The sequence below is a fragment of the Oreochromis aureus genome, linkage group 13 (assembly GCF_013358895.1).
Source record: "Oreochromis aureus strain Israel breed Guangdong linkage group 13, ZZ_aureus, whole genome shotgun sequence".
In the NCBI taxonomy this organism is placed as follows: Eukaryota; Metazoa; Chordata; class Actinopteri; order Cichliformes; family Cichlidae; genus Oreochromis; species Oreochromis aureus.
The window spans coordinates 22,082,612-22,101,421 of NC_052954.1; the positions used below are offsets into that span (position 1 = coordinate 22,082,612).

Sequence of the window (18,810 nt, forward strand, 5' to 3'; positions counted from 1 at the left end):
AAAGAGAATAGACAGAGACTAATGAAGAGAGGCAGGAAGTGAAGGAGAGAGAAAGACAGGAACAGATAGAGAGGAGAATACCAGTGGGGCGTTCAGCTCTCGCTCTCCTAGCTGGTGAAGTTTCCTGCAGATTACACACATATACACAGGCTGAAAGTGTAGGCACATGTACTGTATTTAAATTCTTCGCTTTTTTTTCTTCCCCGTTCCTTCTTAATCGCTCTCTCCTGTCTCTTGAGGGAGGTGGCATAAAGAGGAGTGGGGGGGGAGGAAGCAAGTTCCATTGTGTCTCTGCAGAGACCCTATTCCAGTGCAGCTGACATAGACTTGTGTCAGGAGGATCCATCCTGCTGATTTAGGCAAGCTGTAAACTGAAAGAGATGTCTAAAGTGCTGAAGTGGGCCCTGGCCAGTGGAGAGATGGCTCTGTTTGTTTGCCATTCTGCTGAGCACCACTTCACAGAGAAAACTTTTCTGTCCAAATTTGCTGACGAGGAGAAAGGGGCCAAAAAAAAGATGGAGTTTGGGTTTTGGAAGTCACTCATGGGGGCACACAATGCTTTGGCCATTGTGGCTCTTTGACACTGACATTTGGACATGGTGGTCAAAGGGGGGGGAAGAGTTAAAAGCTTACTTTTTTCAGCCGTCTCTTAACAGACAAACTGTTTTGCCACTGCTCACAATTCTCAGAGACAGCAGTCATTGAACCTTCCTGCCACATGAATATGCATGATAAGTCCGCTTTTCTTCTCTGCCCTCTGAGCTGTATTTTTTTTTTCCACCCAGAGACCTGTCGTGTTGTGTTTGATTGGCCCTGACATTTGAAAAGGTCCTTGAATAAAAAAAAAAAAGAAAGTTGTTTATGACAACTGGAGAACTCTCCTCACAGCAGAGTAAAATGGCATTTTGAAAGGAGCGCAGCGCCTGCATGTTTAAATGCTAATGGCTCTGCGAATGTGCGTGCTAATAGGATATTTTAATCTGGAGTACTGCAGTACGTATACTTTCAGCATGCATGCACACTTTTTGAGTGTTACTTCTAATAGCAGTAGAAGGTGTGACAGCTTATTTTATTAACTGAATGTGGGATTTTTTTCTAATAAAAGATCCCATTCTGTCTTTATGGAAGCATGGACATTATCTAAAGACAAAGAACAGGCTTATACCCAGGAAAAAAAACCCTTAGGGAAATCTGTTTGTGAAAATCAGGCATCTGCTATGTATTATTGCAATGGTTATGATGCATATAAAGTGTAACAGCTTATTTTACAAGCTTACTGATGCTGTGTGGCAGAGTAAGGCTCTTAGTCCTTAAGACAGGACCCTCAGGGTTCTGGTTGGGTAGCACTGTTGCGAGGCATCGAGTCCTTGTTTTCTTTGCAGTAGCCAGCCAGAAGTGCCAGGAATCTCACTGGAGATTCATCGGCTTCTGGAGTGTTTTATCTAGTTGTTCTTTCTGCCCCTTAGGTTTTGCATTGTGTCAACATGAAACAGTAAAAGATGAAGTTGAGTCTGAGGCGGTTTTCCCACATTTTTCTCGAAAATTAAAAAAAAAAATCATTAAAAATATAGATGTATATATATCCCTGTCATTATTGTTACTTTATGCAGTTTTAGCCACAAACCAGGGCTATATGATACACTAGGTTTAAGCCATGTCTGCGCTGACCTGAACAATATAGACATCTTTATTTTCAGCCTATGGTTTTGGTATCATGCCTATAAGCATATAATATACTCATTACCTGTAAATTGCAATGAAATCTGAAGTGATAGTTTTTTTTTCAGTGATCATGTGGAGGACTGTGAACAACAGCAGTTTACCGCCTACCTTTTAAACCATCATGGATGATCCAACCTTCTTAGCACACCCTCCAAGACACTATTTTAGGGAGTATGGCTAACTTGTAGTTATCTCTGGAGGGTTTTTAGACTTATGTGCTTTGCAACATTAGTGAGGTAAAATGTGACACTGACAAAGAATTCTATTTTCTAGGGTCTATCTACTCATCCTTGGGATTTTGTTCGCAGTGTTATATCATTTTAGTTAGTTATGAGTCATTTAAGAGGGAATAAAGGGTTTTGATCTGGAAAGCTAGGTAACTAGATGGCAAGCTTCTTAGACAGGGTGTTTAAGTGATTAAAGCCTCAGTTGCACATCTCTAGTGACTTGAACTATTTTCTTGATTTAAATCCACAAATTGATGGTTGTTCTAATGGCATTCACTGTAATATTTATCTGTGTTTGTCTTTGAGTGGGTGCTTAAAACAATAGAACAATCAAATTCCAAGTTTTTATTTTTCCATTTTTTTAATGCCTTAATTTTAGCTATCCAGTCCAGATTATAGCTTTCACATTTTCATGCATTGAACGGCCTCTTTACTTGCATAAATACTGGCAGGATTCCAGGCGGAAAAATCTGGCTGATATCCATGAAACCATTTGACTCCTAAAGCACACTGTTAAGTGAGAGGATGCACTTCTCCTTGATTTAAATGAGCAGCGGGTATCAGCAGTTTAGCTCCTGCAGAGCATGAGCTCCACACACACACACACACACACACACACACACACACACACACACACACACACACACGCTTACACATTGTCACATAAGAGAAGTTATCTACTTGTTGCTGTACGGAGAGCTAAAGCTTCTGTTATGAAAAATGGGCTATTATCTTCTTATTGATCACATTGTTGATGAGACAAATGGCAGAACTGATAGATGGGGTTTTATCACCTTAACTGTTGTCAGTATGAATATGGATATCATCAATGTTTGGCGAGCCGGAGGCTGACTCTTTGATTCTGTGCTGCTGAGGTGCTCAGTGGGACGGTTGGCTTTTCAACTCGTCAGCTTGTTCGCACAAAGAGATGTTTGATTTCCCCCCATATAGAGATGTTTGATTCCTGGTCCTGAACAAAAAGGATTTACTGTGGGTTAATGTTTCACTGAGCCAGAGAAAATCCACAGACTTGGTCACTCCTACTCAGTCCTCTGTGAGTACCCCCCTCGGGACTCTTCATGAGGTTGGAAATAGGTGTTGCTGGGCTTTTAAGGCAGCTTAAGCAAACTCTTGACATCACATACATCTAAGCTCCACGTACTTTTATTATTCACTTTTATTCTTTATACTAAATATCTGACATGCCAATCTACCTCCAAGCATCTTTTTAGCTGATCAACATTTTTCCAATAATTAAGTTTTGTGCCATGAGGAGAGAGGGGTGTGCAATTCATTGCTATTGCCATTGTCAGCGATTTTGCTGATGCATGAGCTCCGTGTAATACCTACAGCTCTACTGAATGTGCTGTTTAAAATGGCAGCATAGTCAAATATAAAGAAAGTGAGAAGTCGCATTATCCTGGTTAGACATGGAGCCAGTGCAGCATTGCTGGAAGCAAATTTTTTTTTTTTTTTTGTCATAAAATTCACATACCAAACGAAATACAGGATTTCCTGACACCAGTCATTGTGTCCTGGTATTCTAAATATTACCCATTAGACCGTGTTTTAACACCATTTTTCTTTTTTTGTGCCCTGAGAAAAGCGTTTTCATTTGAATGCGTACAGAAATGTGAAATGATGATAAACTTGAAGGTTATATGCTTTCTGCTCAATTCAGCCTCAGGGGAAGTTTGAGCTTGTGAAATATTTCAAATAACTCAAAGAACATAGTTTTTTCTGTTCCAGTTTTTACTTACTCGCCAGTGTCTTCCCTCCCTTGGTTAAACCTCATCCCTGACCTTTTTCTTCTCTGCTCTTTTTCTTCACAGTTAAGCTCTCTGTCCCTTATTTTTCTATGAATATCAGTCATGCCTCCTAATCCGTCTGTGCCCTTGTCTTATCCCCCCCCTCCAGTTTCATCTCTGTATGCTCTTACTCACAGGTGGTGAAGGGGTGTGCTATTTTTTTTTTTCATTGCTGGTTCTTTATGTTTCTTCTCTCTGGTGTATGAATACTGGCTTCTGTCCTTGCATGGGGGTATCATCTTGGTATGACCTGACTTATACACACTTATATACATGAAAGCAGGTGCACACACACATGCCTGCACACAGACAAAGGCAGGAAAGCGTGCACATGTATGCAATTATATGTTGTCAAGTTAGTAATTTCACACAGAAGCTGAAAAGAACTCCCACAAGCTTGGTTGTCCTCAGAGGTGAAATGAATAGAGATAAATTGTCATTAAAAAGAAGTTCTTTCAGGTTGTCCTGAAACAAAATTTTCTGTGCAGGTAGTAGTCAGAATTGAGATACTAAAGCCTTGTAAATTAACAGTATTTGGAATGATGTCCATGACCACTGTTGCTATCTCATGTCTGGCTCCCCATCGTCAAGCCTTTCATGCTGGGCAGACTTTCTCAGACCCCCTCCCTAGAGGCACGATGCAGCCAGACACCCACCTTGGCCCCAGTTCCCAGCCGACACGTCTGTGTTTTTTGGTGTCTGTCTCTATATGCGTGTACATACAGCGTGTGTGTGTGTGTGTGTGGGCAGCAGCGTTCAGCGATGTTCTCACAGCCCAGCTGAGACTGACAGATGGAATCATTTCACACACAGACAGAAAGGCAGGATACAGGAAACCGGGGTGTGTTTAATAGTCCTGGTGCTGCTGTGGTTGGTATTAATCTAGGTCAGTGGCGTTCAGCTCACGGCGAATTGGCCTCTGGGGCAAGCTTGGCCTTTTCGTAACCCCATTTACTCCCTATTTTCTGTACTTACAGTCCAGTTGCCATATGTAGTTTACCATTATAAAGAACCTTACAAGATGTTTTTGGCTGTTTAGTGTTGGGCATATTACTACTGTACCTGCTTTAGTTGACCTTTTGTAATCAGAGCCCACTGGCTCTGTAGCAGGCCAGATGGCTCACACCAATTAAAGTCTCTCGACCTTGAAAAAATGCTCCAAGACGTTCAGCTCACAGCTTAGTAACTTACTTTCATTTTGTTCTAGTTATTTTAATGCGTATGAAACCGCTTACACTTTTGACAGCTGAGCTAAGCTCCTGGTGACAGTTTTTCTTATCAGACACACTGTTGGTAAGGCTGTGCATGGAACCACAAAACCTGAAATAATAAATGCTGTCAAGTATTCAAATGTTAGCATGAAACTGAACATTTTTGGTTTTACAACAAAATCCAAAGTTTGATAAGATTAAACCAGGGTTCCAAAATTTTAGGAGGCAGGAGACATTACAGGGGAGAAAGGTCTTTTAATTGTTTTGTGGACCCAAGAACAGGATCCAGGAGTTGAACACAAACTGAGCTTTTAATGCTGTTAAATCTAGAGCAGGGGTCTTGAACTTAGCAAGATTCTACAGAACTTGACTGCATGCTAAGGTGGCACTTCAGCCATTTGATTCATGTTACAGCAGCTCATGAGTGAATGAACATGGTGCAATAAACATTTACTTAAATTTACTTGAGTAGGGTTAGGGGTTGCCACTTCAGCATGCAGTCAACTTCTATACTCTTGTTAATGACCTACTTTTATTCAGGTGTGTTGCAACAGGGACACATGGAAAAGTATCAGGACACCGACCCTCAAGGACTGGACATTGAGACCCGTGATCTAGAGAATCACATGTCAGTGTGGATTGGTGCTCTGCAATGCATTAGCTGAGCAAGTCCAAAATCCAAAGAACCATCAAATACTCAGAAATTGCTAGGACTGCTAGGACAGTATTTTAAGAAAGTTCAGAAAACTTAAGTAAGGATTTACATTTTTGTCTCATTCCTTAGTTCTTTAAAAAAAATCTGAGCATTTGCACTCCTGTCATGAACTAATCTCTACAGTTTAATTGATTTTTCAGTTGGTACATATTCATCAGGTGCTCAGCAGTTAATTGGCAGAAAAAGACGGATCATCAAGTTCAACAATTAATATTACCAATGGCCAACATCACCACACAGAAGTGTTTTTTATTAGACTAAAATCATTCTGAAGGGACCACTGATGTTGTGGAAAATGGTATTTGTGGTGTTGTTTTTTTATTTGTCTCTATATTTGAATTAAGGGATTAAACAATTATGTGTGTTTCGTTTTTATTTATAGTAAGACTGCAAGGATTGTTTGAAACGTCATTCTGGCATTATTTATGATTAAACATCAAACATTATTTGATACAGGTCTAAATTTTTGTTTAACTTTGACTTGGCACTTGAGTCCTACAAATATTAATTACATTACTGTGCAATCTGAAGAAGAATTAGTGAACTTTCAGATGGTTTTGATGATCAGTTCACACCTAAGCAGGTTTTTTTCTGGCTTAGAATGGGTCTTTTGGGAGTTTTGTTAGTTTTTTTTGGCACAAATCTATGCACTTTCTTCTGATGTAGGCCCATTTGAGAAACAAAAATGTCTATTGTAATCGGGCAAATGCAATTACACTAGTTTTTGGCCTCTTTAGGGTGGCCAAAAATCCAATATGTTGGAAAAACCCCGCTCAATTGGGCAAATCCAGTACAGTTTGTAAAACTGAAACAAACAGGGTGTGTTTACTCTTACTTTTTGAAATAAAAAGAACTATTTGATTTAATTGGAAGAGAAAGTTGGGTATTAGCTCATGGTGGCTCTGTTTTGGTGCCATGCAACTTATTAGACAGTATAACTCCCAACCTGGTTGCTCATGCCGCACAGTAAACATCATGACATTTCCTTCATTTCCTTTCATTATCATGTCTAGCATTCATCCCCAGGGAGTTTGATCTCGTTCACCAGTCTTAGGCTGACCTTGAAGAGAATCTGCCCCAAATTTCTAGTGTATTGCTTCTACATGTAAGAGTAGCATGCACGTAGTTTAGCACCCAGGACTGGTCTTCGTCACTTACAGAGATAAAACTGAGGTCACTGACATCATGTTGAATGAAAGCAGAATAGTATGATTTATTACCACAGTAAAAGCCTATCGCTAAAAAGGGGTTTATTGTGACAAAGCTCTTTACCTGTCAGCTTAAGTAATAGAAATTTTGGGCATGATTGTTTATGCGTGTGTGTGTTTTTACACATAAAAGTGCTCGCTGAGTTGAGATCAGTAAATCCGCATATAGCCTGTCAGGCAATAGAGAAACAGCACCACAGCAGAATCACATTTAGAGACGTGTTTACAATGTCTTTTTTATTTAATTCAGACGTGGACCCTCTTTGTTGAGTCTTAGTCTGTATAGTTTTGGGATGTTGTGTATAAATAAATTGCCAATTATGACAGCGGATATTTCATGCCAGACTTTGTTTTAGTTCATTAGCTGTAAGGAACTAGAGAAAGGTGGTATGCAGGCTATGCTGAAAGCCTCGCTGGGTTAGGGTAACAGGCTACTGTGCACAATAATGTCACAGTTATGCGTTTCCTGGGTGACTTAAACGAATAGGCATTATTACAAAATTGTGCATTAGCCCAAGTCAGCAGTTAGTACTGCAGCAGTCTCATTTCATTTAGAGCTGCGAGGAGAAAACGACGGTGAGAATGTGAGAGGGAGGAGGGGGAGCCGGCGAAGGGGAGAAGATGGGGAAAATGGTTCAGAGAAAAGGCGATGTAAAGGAGAAATAGAAAATTAAAGGACGCTGACTGCCAGAGGCTGACAGGACATGCGAAAGGAGGTAAAAGGATACATGAAGAAGCCCAAAAATGGACGGACAGACATTGGGGATTGTGATGATGATGGAGAGGCAGAAAGAGGAAGGCTGTAATTGCCAGTAACTGGTGTATTTAGACAGGGAGGAAGAAGAAGCCTGCCAGGAGAAGGGAGGTGTAAATCAGTGGTCTGAGTGACAGCTTTACGTGCCCCTCAGAGCCCCAACTATCCGATTAATGAGAGGAGAGAAACCTTAACTACCTCCGCCTCTCTGCCTCCTCTGTTTCTGCTACCTTGCACTTTCAGGGACATTAATCATAGACTCTTAAGGAGTAACTTTTGGTAGCTGGCACAGAAGTATTTCTCAAAATGTTGACTGTAGGATTTCCCTGTGCATTGATGTGCTGCATTAATGAGATTTAAAGCAGTTAGTGTCCAGAAATGGCATCTTGGGGATTCTTGGTTTCTAAACTGCATTCATCCTTGAATGAACTGAAGAAGCGTATTTCCTAAATGTCACACTTTTCCCTCAAAAGGATGAAGGCTTTGACTGGCAGATGTAGACACAAGGCTTCCATATGAAAGATTTAAAGAGAAGGAGATGAAAAAGAAAGAAAACTGACAGATCTTGAGATTATTGCTAGAGGAAAGAAATTTGAATGGTTTTTTTATAAGCTTTAGAAGGTAAAAAAAAAAAAAAGGCTTTATAAGATTTATCTCAAGGCCACCAGGTCTCTCTTTAGCTTTTGTGAGTCTTTTACTGCATACCCATACTCGTGCAGCTCAGTTCTTTTTTTGTGTGTACAGACTGTTCATCACCAAGTTCACATAGTTAAACTGGTTCACTGAGGTCAAGGGCTGGAAGCTTGGTTGATGATCTAAAAAAAGGATACAGCTCTTTTTTTTTCGAGATGAGAACTCTCCCTTGTAGTAACTCCTTCTGAGATATTTAAGGCGTGCACGTGTTTTGTAGCTTTGCTTCATTCTGTGCCTTTTCACCTTCAGCCAAACCCACAGGTTTCTTAATCTGGAAAGAGGGCTCCTCTGAGAAATGGCCTCAGTCAGAAAAAGACCTCTCTCTATTTCACTTTCTCTTCTCTCCATCTGTGTATTTAGTGGTATTGCCAACCTAAACAAGATCTCCTAGGCTGCAATTTTACGCACTTCTCTTCACAGAAATTCACAGAAAAAGTTTGAGCACGAGTAAAAGAGATGTAACACCGAGAGAGATTTGTGTGTGAAGTGATAAAGTGGCTTTTTGCGCTTCTGAAATTTCTTGATGTACACAGTGTCAGATTGAAAGGCACTGTATAAATTCATAACCTCTTGATGATGCAACTGCTGCGACAAAGCAATGTAACTCCTGGCGAGGCACTCAAAAGATTTTATTGTGGCATTTTGATAAAGATTTTACTCTCTCTGCATTGTGCTTGGAAGCACATCTGTGGTGTACATCTGCCACCTCTCACAACCGTTAAAAAGCTATTAACTCTGAACAAATCTCAGCTTGGCGCCTCATTTATTCACCGTTAAAGTGCATAAAAGAACTATTCTTTAAGTCCATCTTGCAAGTGGCATTTAAACTGCAGCTGAGTGCATTTTTGGGGTGCGTGTTTTTGAGGGTCTGTTACTGTGTTACACTCCGCAGACATGTTGGAGATGGAGTTAGATCAGAACCTATGTAGATTTCTTTTAGTTGAAACTGAAAACCTGTTCAAAATTCAGATACTAAGGACTGTGTGGTGGACAGCACATTGCATGCCAAACTTATGAACCTATAGTATGCTATCCTAGATCAAGGCCATCATCAGAACAACTCATTTTACACTGTGGACCACATAAGTCAGCCAGACAAGTGAAACTGTAGTAAATGAAAGAAATTTGTCAGCATGACAAATTTACATGATTGTAAAATGTAAATGTTTGTTTACACGATTGTAAATGTTTCAATTAACAGAAGAGGTTCTGGTAGTTCATTGCCCAGAGTATCCTATAATTATAAATGAGAAAGTATAGTGAGGTATAAATAGTGGGGTATAAATGGCCATGGGAGAGCTCTTTATCCAGAGGAAAAGCTGTAAAACTTATTAAAATTTGTTTAAAAGTCCAAAATTTATCCTCTCTTTCACATTTTTCACAGTCGTCTAGTTCTGTAGGTCCGTTTGGGGTCTGATTCTGGCCCCTGGGCCTTATGTTTATCACTCCTGCTCTAGATTAACAGTATACACCTTCAAAATGGTCTCATCTAAGCATTATGGCATGCAGTCCAACAGTGCATGAAATGCATCCAGGTATAAAGGCAAGATGCAATTACAAAGTAACACTTGTGGACTGGCTATACTGCAGAAACTGTGCGCACTAAATGTTGCGTGTCTTTGTCGTAAATCACACTGTAGCTCATAAAAGGCTGAAGTTTATATGTAGTTGTAGTAAATGTTTTTTCTGTCTGCGCAGTTAAGACGTTACCAAGAATACTGTGAGGTTTGCATCACTCGACAGATCAAGCAACAGTTACTTTTGTCACACTCTAACTCGCTCACAGTCGCAGACTTGTGAACATGAGTACCTAAACACAGCTAACAGTCCTGTGTGTGTGTGTGTGTGTGTGTGTGTGTGTTGGGCAGAGTGAGCCCTCTTGTAGGCTGAGCCAGACAGTCTCAAGGGTTGTGTATTTCTGTTGTTTGCACATGTGTTGAGTGTGTGTGTGTGTGTGTGTGTGTGTGTGTGTGTGTGACTTTCTCCACTCTTTCTCTTCCTCTCATCCAACTCTGAGCACGTATTTTCTCTCAGGTCAATCCCCTTATTGTTAAGTTACATAACAGCACTTAGTGAAGTAACAATCTAGCAGTAACGGTGCTAAGGGCCGCAGGATAACTGTACTTCCTCTCTGGCACTCCTCTGACTGAGAGCTGTGCTTAAAGTTGTTGTTGACATTTCAACCCGCTTAGTGGAGTTGAAATGTTTCTTTTTTTTTTTCTTTTGAAAATGGAGTGGATCTGTTTCTTACATGAGTCAAAATGTCTGGAATTAATTTATGGAAATGAAGTCATATTTACCACAGTTTGGGGTTTTTTGGTGAAAAAAATTGGAGCTCTCAAACTGCTGAGGAGGCCATTCCTGGAAGCCTGTGTGGTTTGCCATCCTGTCATTTGAGGCATGGGAATATAAATGTCATATTTGAAATGGTTTTTAAGGTGTAGATGATAGCTGCAGAGGTTTGGGGCTGCGTGTCTTTGGTACAATTGATAAACTGAAAATAGTACACTTGGTCACTGGATGGTTAATGGTTTATTGGTTTTAATATTCAGTAATGTCCAAAAGTTTTGACCCATCCCTCAGTTGTTTATATTTTTCTTCCAAGGAGCCAGGCGTTGTTGTAATTTTTAAACTGGTCTTGAGCAATAGTTCTCCAGGCTTTCTGAGGGGCTTTCAACAGTTTTCTTTAAACACTGGTTTCTTTTTCACTAATTTTCAGTCCAATTCTTGCACCTGACCATTTTCAAAAGAATGCCTTTTGTTTGCTTGTTAAGCTACTTAAAAGTGATCATCCAGGCATAAAAAGGCATCTAATTCAAGGGATCAATCAGTATTCGTGTCTGAATTGTGCCTTTAGTCACTTTGCTACTAGCAGATTGTCACAAAATCGCATCATTTATTTCCATTTTTTTAGTTAAATATATGAAAAATGTCAAAGATAAAACAGGTTGATAGGCAAAAAATACCATTTTTGGGAACAACAAGGTGATTCCCAAAAAACTGTTTGCCAAAAGCAGTAGCTGAAAGTCATGTCTTTAAGAAAAAGAAAGCAAATTTAGCAAAGACCAGACACAGGACTTCAGAGATGCATCTGGCCTTTCAGCTGATCCATCTACCTCATCTGCCTCATCGGAAATGCTGTTAATGGAAGGGTGGATGTCAGGAAACCATTCTTAAGGATAGAAATAGGGAGAAAAGACTGACGCATGCCACATTACAGAAGAACTCGACTGAAAATCAGTGGCAACATGTCTTAGGCAGTGATGAATCCAAACTGAAAATGTTTGGCTCAAATTGTCATCAGTATATATGGAGAGGGTCAGGAGAGAGATGCAGTGGGTGTCAACAGCCATCTGTAAAATACAGAGCAGTCATAGTTTGGAGCTGCATTCCTGCCAGTGTGGGGATCTTGGTAAAATTGATGGTAGATCTTCAGATTTGAATCCAACATACAATATCATCTGGAGAGCGTCTGATTGGCTACAGGTTCATATTTCAGCATGGCAACAATTAAAAAAAAATGCCAATGCAGCTATTTCTAATGTCTGAAACAAGAAAAATGAAGAAACAGGGGGAGGTTCAAGACTTCTGCACCATATTCTATATAGACCTAAATTATATAGTATTCATATGTAAATAACCTTATGTATCACATCAAATGAACCATATAAAAGCAATTTCTATTGATGTGGAATGTCTCACTGTTATACATGCATATAGCTGCCATGACAGCATCCACTGGTTAGCAAAGTGCTGAATCTTAGTTATTTGACACTGAGCAGCTTTAACTGAATCCACACATTTAGTGATTCATAAGTCATTAGCCAATGAGCATTTCCTTTCTGAGTCCAGAAATAACTAACTTACAGCTGTACTTAATGTTTCAGTCAGTATAACTTAAAGTTGGTGGTTCGATCCCCATCTGCTCCAGTCTGTATGCCAAATATCCTTGGCCAAGATACTAACCCCATGTTGCTCTCCGATGCATCTATCGGATTGTGAATGTTAGATAGAAAGCACTTACATAGGAAAAGCATAGAAAATGTGCTTGTATGAATGGGTGAATGAGAAAAAATACATCCATATTTTGTGCTGTCTATGATTGCATAATATAAGAAAAACAAGTGTGAACCCTATAATTCTATCATCCTACTGCAGTTCAACAAAGTATAGTTTTAAATTAAAAATTAAAGTCTGATAGATGCCTTCGGTGGTCGATATTCACCTATTGCACATATAGTAGTACAGGCATATATAATGTGCGAATACACACATGCATAATGCACAAGTTTACTTGGAGTCTTTTAAAAATTGTACAGTATTATATACAATGCTCTCAGCGCTGCAGCTCTTGTAGCACAGTCCGTTCTGCTTAACAGACATATGCAGAGTCTTCACAGTGAATTGCAAAGTAATTTGTGAAATGAATTCCTGGAAACTTAATGAAATGTTAGCCTCTCCTTTTCAGAATAACTCCAGCATACAGTATGTATTTATATGTATGAATGTCAGCCAGTATACATAATTTTACTGCTCTTTGAATATCTGCATTAGCATCAGCCTGCGATATTCAGTATGCGCTATTAAAAATAAACGGAGAGCTCATTTGTTTCATCTTGTTTGCAGTTTCTACACAAGCTTCTCTTTAAAAAGCTAGTTATACTAGATGTCACATCATTGTGATAGCATCATTTTCTTCCCATCATCACATTGTATAAGCAACTCCGTGTAATTATACATCACTCTAAGTTGCTCTGTCTGCACCGGTCGCTGCATCATTACCGATATCTTCTTGTGTTACAGAGTTTGTCCACCAAGGCAGCCATCAGCAAAGTGAAGTCTGTATCAGGAGAGCTTATAATTAATGGCCAGATTCACTTGTGACCTATAGGGTTACTTCTTTTGCAGCACAGAATCAGAGATGCCCATGCATGTCTCCTCCGGTCTATTCATAGACGAGGCAGAGTGACTCCCCCGCCTCTGAGTGACTGTTTCCTGCTTTCACTCTTGCTCAATTACTTCTCCTCTGACTCCCACATGTGGGTCTCCAGCTCTTTGGCAGGGAGGCATACCTTGTGGAGGAGGCAAGCTGAAGCACAGCTGACTGGTGGGGCCAGCTGAACTGTGCTTGGGTTTAAAGAAAGACGCCAAACTGTGGCACCTCCTCCGGTGTTGCTTTTAAATTCCCTTTCACTGCAGTGCACTACACGTCCCCCCGCTCCCTCCCAACAGCTGGCCAAATTAAAATGCACCATCAATTCATCACTCAGCCACATTGTTTAGCCCACCCCGCGCCCCACAAAAACACACCGGTTATAATTGCATTTAGAGCAAATATCGATATATCATCATGTAAATGGTAAAGCGAGAGCCATTCTGAAAGTGTAGCACTCTAGGATTAGGCCCAGAGGCAAAAAATGGAAAGAAACAGAGAGAGCAGAGTTATAAAAGTGCTGACAGACATACAGTTAAAATGTAGGAGGATAGTGTCACGCTGTACTCATCCTGTTAGATGATGTTTTTCTAGTACTTTCTCTCCCACCTACCCCCTTTTATGTCTTTATTCTGCTGATACAACCTCCTCCTGTCTGCTGACTAACTGACCCACATTCCTCTGTGTGCCCTCAGTGTGTGTGTGTGTGTGTCTGTGTGCCTTCCTGTACCATCCTCTCTATCTTTGCCTGCCTGGCAAAAAAAACAAAAAAAACAAAAAAAAAAACTGTGCCGTGTCCCTCAGGCTTCAGCAGGAGCCAATTAGAAGATTGCTCTTTAGAGTAGCATCAGTCACTGAAGATAATGATTGCTAAAATGCCTCATTTATTTACTCACTCCCCGTTTTTCTGCTTGCTGCTGTGTTTTACTCAATTTGGAAAGCACTGGTTGCACAAGTGACATTTCTTAATTAATTTAAATAAAATGTGCTCTCTGGGACGAGGCTCCCTCTGGTGGAAAGACCAGCCTGTGCAAGGTAAATGAATAAACATAGTAAATGGAGCGATAATGAATTGCTTGATGACACTTAAGACAGTCCAGAAATCGTGATTAGAAGGTGTTAAGACTGTATTTAAAATCTATGGTAATCCCAAATAAAGGATTTGGCTAAAAGGCACCTAACTCTAAGCACTGGCTCTACATTTTATTGGCAGTTATGTGCATGCGATATGCTGCTTTGCATTGTTAAGTATTGTGTGCGAGGCCCTGCCTCCCAAGGGGACTGCTGATGCAAATTAACTTAACTCCAAGTACAGCGCATCACTTATCACGCTTACCCTGATATATGTGTGGTAGCTCACTAAAAATTTAAAAGTATAAATACTCTAAACAACCTCTCTCTGTCTAGACAGCCTTTCATTAATGATCTTTGTCCCTGCTTTCTTAAATTTCAGGTGTAAAATATCAACTCTCTTAGCTTCTTTGGGACTTTAAGGACAAGAGGTGGGGTCAAAAATCAGGAGAGGAGAGGTCATTTCATCCACCAAGCTGTGACGAGATGGCTCTAATCGACAAGCATAAAGTGAAACGCCAGCGGCTGGACAGAATCTGTGAGGGTGAGTGTGGCGAACTTCTTCATTCTCTGTTTTCTGTGTGTTTACATTTGAAATGCTGGCTATACATTCAAATATTGACTTTTATTTTGTTTTAGGTTGCAGGCATTCTTGTGACTTTGAGTGGGCACATGTAACTTTTGAGTTTGTCTGAGTGATTCTCTCCGCTGTTATATGGAAATGAAGTTTCCACAAGTATTTAAGCTTTTTAGCCTGCTGCTACAAAATTCAGTGAAAAAGCCAGCGGGATCGTTTGCATAAGTGTGTTTGTGTGTGTCAAAAGGGAGCCTTGGGACCCGCCGAGGCTCCAAACTTCATCTTTGAAGGATGTCTAGCCCAGAAAAAAATGTGCGTGTGTGTGTTTGGGTTGATGGCTGAGGCTTGAGTTCGATGTTTCCACATTGCTGGAAGAATGAAGTAGGGAGACTGTAATAAAGCGAAGCACTCCTCAGAGCCCTGGGATTTGGTGGAGTTGGTGGAGGGATTGATTTGTGTGTTTAAGATGGAGAGAAGCACAAAACAAGAAACTTTTTTCTACACTTTGTCTTTTGTGTTTTACCGAACAATCAACAGGCATCTGTCCAAACTCATCAGCTGCACCAACACTTTAGTGCCATACTCAGCACTTTGTTTTAGATCTACAAACCATCAAGATAAATTTAGCACACACAAAAAAAGTGTGTTTAAAAGCTAAATTACAAGCTCATTAATTCATGATTTATTTGAAAAATGCGGGGATCTTACACCTCAACAACCTCGACAGTCAGATAAAGCAAGCCTTGTGAATGCTTTACCGGTTTATCGATTTAATGTTTAATCAAAGTAATTGTTATTTATAATAATGATTAGCTGCACCTCCTTCCTGTTTGTTTATTACCCCTGAGAATTTCTAGATGTTCACCAGTGGAGTTGTAAGTATGAATGCAAATGTCCAGCATAACATTAACATAACATTCTTTAACCTGCCAGCTCCCTGGTATAATGCAGGGGTGAGCAATATAGCCTCAAAATGATATCATGATATTTCAAGGAAATTTGCAATAGTGGTATATCTGAACAACACTTTATCTGTGACTGCAGCTTGGAGGCAGCAGCATTTATTAGTGTGAACAAAGTGAAGGATATTTTCCATCCTTCTTTTCCAGTGAGCGTCTGTCGTTGATGACAGACTACCTAATTTAGAAGTGTAAATCTGTTGATGTTTCTAGGAGCAGCAGCATTAAAGACAAGGGTGATATAGCATAAGTTAAATGTAAGCAGACAAAGTAGCCTTGGCAGTTTTCCCTGGACATTTTCAGTAAAATTATGAATAACTGCTTAACACTTTAACAATAGCAATAACTAATGCTACTTGTAATTCTTGTAATTCTTCAAGAGCTTGCAGCATATTGTCACATAATAAAACTGAAAGTGGAAAATATTTTCTGCCTGGGATGTTGTGCCTTGAGTTGATCTTTTTAAGGAGTTATTCTCTTCTTCTTCCTGCACATCATCACCTGCTAGTATCTGCTCATATAGTGTTTTTGACTGAATCCTGAAACAGGATTAGTTTGGGGGGTTTTTTTTGCAAATTTTGCAAAGTATTGTGCTTTGTTGGAGGTTAGATTCACTTTTAGGTACTGGATCATCTTTGGAGGCTGACTCGCTGCTCTCGCTCTCAGGCATCTCTGGGCTTGTGTCGTTGTGCGTGCTTGGGAATGTAAATGCATGGTGCTGTTATATCATTGATATCATGATGGGACGCTTATCTATCCCATATTTTTTTTATATCTGTATAATGGTGGATGTTAAGATATGGCACATCCTCTGTACAGAGTACTTGGGGATGGATGATTGGCTCTGTGTTAAAATAGCACAGGTGAAATCATAGTAAGCGAGTGGGCTTCATGTTTCCTGCAAGAGAGCAGACCCTTGCCTAAATCAAATAGAGTATTTCCAGTAGTGAGAACACGTCTGCCTCTCTGTACTACATGTGAAAAAGTGCAAATTTGACAATGTCCAGACCTGATTTTCCTAACATCATCTGGAATTAATCTGAGAAAAAGAGCTGGACAGTCTGAATTGGACTGCCTATCAAATGAATGTAGTCTTGCAGTCAGTGAAAATTGTCTTTATTAAAAGCTGCCAAAAAACTATAAGCAAATATTTTACGTCTCTTTTTTTTTGCATGCAAAAAAAAAGTGATTTTAGTCATTTGCATGATATTATGGTATTCTTGGAACCTTCAACACTTCACATGTAAACTTACTTTATTATTTCTAAGAAGAAAAAACCCACTAAGATTGGGAAACGCTACTTAATAGATTTCTTAATGAATCCTTGATGCTCTCAGTTTCCACCCTCACAATGAGATCCACATGTGGCATCTCAAACCTCTCCAAACCACCAACCCTGCATGGAAACACATTTCCCTCCTCTTTTTTTTAATGGAGAGTAATTACAGTGTGCTGTCTGTGGAGGCAATATCTTAAATAATATATAACAGTGTTGTGTGAGCTGCCTTGTTTGTTCCACAGACATTGTCAGCAGTGTCCATATCTGCATTGCTTATCAACAATGAAGTCACTGCCAAAGATGAAGGGGGACTTTTTTTTCTACTGCAGTTAGTCATCACAGCTGCTCTTAAAAAAAATCTGTAGAAGAGGGTGATTCACATCAGGGAAGTTAAAAGATCAGAGGGTGGTGAATCACGCTGCTTTCACGGTAGCATTAAATCTACTGAACCATATAAAAAGAGTATTTTAAAACCAGAGGCATGGGGTGTTCTACACCATAATGTCAAAGCCACCCACTATTATCTATAAACAGAGTGTTGGGACTGAGGCGTGAAATAGAAATCAAAGTTCATATCATGTGTATTGACAAAAATAAGAACGTTATGGAGTGATTGTGATTGCGTTGTTGTCGTGGGCTGCACTTGGCGAGACGGCAAGAGGAGCTTCTGTAATCTCCATTTATCTTCTGAGGATAACTGTGTCAATCCAATACTTGTTTCACAGCAGAGCGCATTGATTACATCTTTACTCATTGTGATGAGTGGCTAACTGAGCTGCGCCTGCGGCCTAAATCGAATTCGAAACGGCTGATCAAGTGTGGCTGTTTACTCCCATCAAAGGTAGTCACGGTGCTGGAATGTAGAATTTACTGGAACGGTGCGTGTTTTTCTGTTGAAGATATCCGATGTGATTCACAGTCCAAAGATATTCGCATCGCACTATAGAACAAATACTCAAATTTGAGATTTTGAAAACAGATGCTGTTCGGCTTTTTGCCTGATGAAGTACTTCTGACGGTTAATCAATAATCAGTTTGGGCTTTTCCGCAAGAAGGTGTCTTAGGAAAGTTGGTAAACTTCCCAGAACTGGAAACAATGTTGTCATTTGTTCAGTTGTATCAGTGGACAAAAGGCACTCATTAGATGCATGAAACAGCACCACTGCTCTTTTCCCTAATGCTTCAGTTTATTAAGATTTAGAGCTTAAATGACCAGGTGTTTGGAGCAGCACAGTGGTGTGGTGGTTAGCACTGTCACCTCACAGCAGATTTGTATACACCAGTCTGCTGGGGCCTTTTGTGCCTACTTAGATTCCCTCTGGGTACTCCAGCTTTCTCCCCAGTCCAGCGACATGCATGTTAGGTTAATTGGTGATTCTGCATTGGCTCTAGGTGTGAATGTGAGTGTAAATGGTTGTCTGTCTCTCTGCGCTAGCCTTATGATAGACCCTGGCTGTTGCCTCATTATAGCTGGGATAAGCTCCAGGAGACCCGTAACCCTGATTTGGATAATCAGAAGAAGACCCGTGTTGATGCAGTAATCACTGAACAATGCTGAAATTCATGACTTTTAGTAGACATGACAGATTAAAATAAGCCACCAATTCCTCGGGAAGTCTTGTCAAGCATATTTTACGATGTATTTATTTATTT

General features: G+C 40.1%; 1 protein-coding gene across 7 annotated transcripts in view; it reads left to right on the top strand.

The window, feature by feature from the left end:
- LOC116322231 (C-terminal-binding protein 2-like) overlaps positions 1 to 18,810 on the top strand; it is a 73,264-nt gene that overhangs the window by 8,508 nt on the left and 45,946 nt on the right. For 5 of the 7 annotated variants that reach the window (XM_039621709.1, XM_039621710.1, XM_039621707.1 and 2 more), the window contains one exon: positions 14,725 to 14,886. In XM_039621709.1, the coding sequence (XP_039477643.1) occupies positions 14,829 to 14,886 (58 nt within the window). In that variant the 5' untranslated portion in view covers positions 14,725 to 14,828. Of the gene's footprint in view, positions 1 to 14,724; positions 14,887 to 18,810 lie in introns of those variants that run through there. The other 2 variants (XM_039621712.1, XM_039621714.1) reach the window with 2 other exon arrangements.